This window comes from Notothenia coriiceps, unplaced genomic scaffold (assembly GCF_000735185.1).
Source record: "Notothenia coriiceps isolate Sejong01 unplaced genomic scaffold, NC01 NC01_scaffold00034519, whole genome shotgun sequence".
Classification (NCBI taxonomy): Eukaryota; Metazoa; Chordata; class Actinopteri; order Perciformes; family Nototheniidae; genus Notothenia; species Notothenia coriiceps.
In genome coordinates this window covers 1-3,491 of record NW_011367220.1, presented here as the reverse complement: position 1 = coordinate 3,491, position 3,491 = coordinate 1, and the positions used below count along the sequence as shown (strand labels likewise).

Genomic DNA, 3,491 nt, shown 5'->3' with positions numbered 1-3,491 from the left:
AAAGATGTACAAACCACAGATTGTTTGTGTCATGAAGAATACAGTCGCTGCTTTAATTCTGTCTTTAGGTGTTGTTGTGAGTTTGGACGGAGCAGCTACAACGTTAGTTTAGCCTGATCGATCCGGTCTCCATTCAGAAAACGCGCATTTTAAAAGGTTTTTCGCATGCCGTCTTGTCTCCAAACTTGTCAAAGCATTAAAGCATGGTTGGTACTAACCGTTATCAATATTTAGTTACTTCAGCATCATTTTGAAACGTGTATTACAATGAAATGACGGTAAAATAGGTTAATTTAGTTGTGGTTGGTTTCCACCACAGTATTTACATGGATATAAGCCCCGCCCCCTCTCCAGCGTTTGAATGACAGGACTAAACAGCTGACAGCCGTGGTGAAAGTCCAGGTTAGAGCGATGAGAATATTCGCATCGCATCCGTTGTGAACGCAGCATAATGCAGTTCAGAAACCACTGTTCTGACGCTTTTAAAGCAACTTCGAGATTTTAACAGTATCAGTGGCCGTAGGACGTACAATTATTTTCGGGGCTTCACGGCCAGACCGAGGGGCAATGACGGCATGGGCGTCATGGCCGCCGGTGAAAATCCTACCCTGGTAGACGTGTAGATTATCCGGCTGAACAAAAAGTGCATTTATCAAACAGGTTCGTTTTCCACAGATCTTGATTTTTACAATATTCCAAAATCCTATGGAGAAATCCCGTTTTTGTCGAGGGAACCCATGCGCAGCTTACTTCCGGGTCGGCCTACAAAAATACGTCATCACTGCACCGCTCTATAAGAAGCCTCTAAGAATAGAAATGCGTAATTGTGATCTGTAGTAAGTCTGGTCCCGTGTGTGGAGCATCTTGGGGGTTGACCGGATGTTTTGTCTCCTAGGTGGCAGCGGCAAAGGCAGAGGCGGCTCACAACAGACGGCACTACAGGGCGGCCATGTTGGAGCTGTCAGAGATCAAGAAGGACCTGCAGGCCAAAGAGGACCTGGTGAAAGCTCTGCAGAGGGAATCCCACAAACTACAGTAAGTGCATCTGACAACATGTAAGCATACAGTCACTTTTTGTAGATACTTTGAAAAACAAAAATCGGTTGGTGTGTTGCAAAATCTGTGAAATGAATCCGAATCAGAATCAGGTTTATTACCAGGTAGGTTGACACGTAGGAGGACTTTGACTTGGTGTCGTGGTGCATACTAAGAAGTAAAACAACATTTAAAAACACAGATAGAGAACTATTTTAAGAAAACTATAATAACATTAAAAAAATATAGTTGAATAAAGCAGTATTTACATTGAAATAGAATGGAATAAAATATGTGCAATAATAAAGAAAATAGATATTGTGTACATTCTATGCATTAATGTAATGCATAGAGCAGCGGTTCCCAACCTCTGGCCACGCCAAATAATTTGCAAAACATTATAATTTGTGTGGAAACATTTTCATTATTAAGATTTTTTTTTAATTTGAACCTCCTTTCCTTTCTCTTTCTCGATCCTCCTTAGCAACGGTCATCACAGTCCTTCACAGCGGTCTGTTCTACTGGATTAACAACGTGTCACATGTTCTGAATCGACCAATCAGAACTTTATTTAGCCTCCGTATTGTTTACGGTTGAATGTGGGCCACGAAAACGAAAATGTTGATTCTTAAGTTGGCCCCGAGTTGAAAAGGTTGGGAACCGCGGGCATAGAGTCTAAGATGGGGCTCAGGTTCGGATATGTATGATTGAATATGTGTTTCTCTGCAGGTCTCAGGATGAGCAGCATTCTCAGGAGGTCTCCAGGTTCCAGGAGGAGCTTTCTGAAGCCCACTCCCAGCTGCAGATCCTGCAGAAACAGCTGGACGAGGAGCTGTCCAAGCAGCCGCTCACCAACCAAGAGGTAAGAGACTCAGACTTGAAATGAAATATGAATGATGGCTTTTATTTAAATATCTCAACACTTGATGATATGATAAGCACAATGCAGATTTGATTTAGGATAACTAAGTATTAAACCTGTTTGGACAGCAATGACCTTTCCTTGTCATAGTAGAACAATACTTAACACAACATGCAATACATTGACTACAACACAATCAGACAGCTTGGTCATATTTCACATTTTACAAATAACATTAAACCTCACCCTTTAGGTAAGAATAAAAAAAACAAGAAATAAAAAAGTAGAGTAAGAACTGGGATCTTATTGGTGACATCTTGGAAAGTAATTATACATCTTTGAACCTCTTGGACGATCCTTTCAATATGTATAGTATAGTCTGCATTAATTATAACACAACATTTTGATCCAAGTGCTGTTTTATTATTGTCCTGCTGTTCATGAAATGAGCTTGTTGGTATTGGAGAACATTTCAGTGTCACTGATTTCAAGAGGTGGGAAGTAGTGGAGTACAAATACTTTGTTACTGTACTTAAGTACATTGTTCTGGTATCAGTACTTTACTCCAACTACTTATTTTTCTGACGACTGACATGTTGAACCCAAATACCTGTACTTTCTACTTCTTACATGTTGAACACAAATACCTGTACTTTCTACTTCTTACATGTTGAACACAAATACCTGTACTTTCTACTTCTTACAAGTTGAACACAAATACCTGTACTTTCTACTTCTTACATGTTGAACACAAATGCCTGTACTTTCTACTTCTTACATGTTGAACACAAATACCTGTACTTTCTACTTCTTACATGTTGAACACAAATACCTGTACTTTCTACTTCTTACATTTTGAACACAAATACCTGTACTTTCTACTTCTTACATGTTGAACACAAATACCTGTACTTTCTACTTCTTACATGTTGAACACAAATACCTGTACTTTCTACTTCTTACATGTTGAACACAAATACCTGTACTTTCTACTTCTTACATGTTGAACACAAATACCTGTACTTTCTACTTCTTACATGTTGAACACAAATACCTGTACTTTCTACTTCTCACATGTTGAACACAAATACCTGTACTTTCTACTTCTTACATGTTGAACACAAATACCTGTACTTTCTACTTCTCACATGTTGAACACAAATACCTGTACTTTCTNTGAATGTGTGTTTGGTGGCGTGATCATTATTATTTAGAGTCATTGCGTGCCTATTGATTTGAACACGATCCGTGTATCCATCATTTCCTGGTCTTCTCTAAAGAAGAGGGACTAATGAAAACGTTGTCATGTTGCCGTTGTTCAGCATGGAAACATTCATTAGCTAACAATGACATTATTGTTCTATTAATATAAAGGGAGGTCAGGTACTCTTTAAAACAGCTGCTAGTTATGGGTACTTTTTACTGAAGTACATTTCAAAGCCTCTTTACTTTGACTTGAGTAAAGAAGTTTAGTCAGTACTTCTACTTTCACCAGAGTATTTTTAAACACGAGTATCTGTACTTCTACTTGAGTAAAGGATGTGTGTACTTTTGCCATCTCTGGTGATTTCTAACATTGTCTTCTGCTTCAGGT

At 38.8% G+C, this 3,491-nt stretch overlaps 1 protein-coding gene across 1 annotated transcript; it reads left to right on the top strand.

Annotated features, from left to right (window-relative positions):
- Positions 1-871: 871 nt before the first annotated feature.
- Positions 872-1,921, top strand: LOC104962263 (golgin subfamily A member 3-like). Its single transcript, XM_010790686.1, has 2 exons — positions 872-1,035; positions 1,765-1,921. The coding sequence occupies exons 1-2, from the start codon at positions 950-952 to the stop codon at positions 1,919-1,921; spliced, it is 243 nt and encodes an 80-aa protein (XP_010788988.1). The 5' UTR covers positions 872-949.
- The last annotated feature ends 1,570 nt before the right edge of the window (positions 1,922-3,491 follow it).

What these genes read in the sequence shown, in the direction of transcription:
- LOC104962263 (XM_010790686.1), top strand. Translation starts at nt 950, where the DNA reads ATGTTGGAGCTGTCAGAGATCAAGAAGGACCTGCAGGCCAAAGAGGAC. An exon ending in AGGGAATCCCACAAACTACA is followed by an intron (nt 1,036 to 1,764) that starts GTAAGTGCATCT and finishes GTTTCTCTGCAG; the next exon opens with GTCTCAGGATGAGCAGCATT.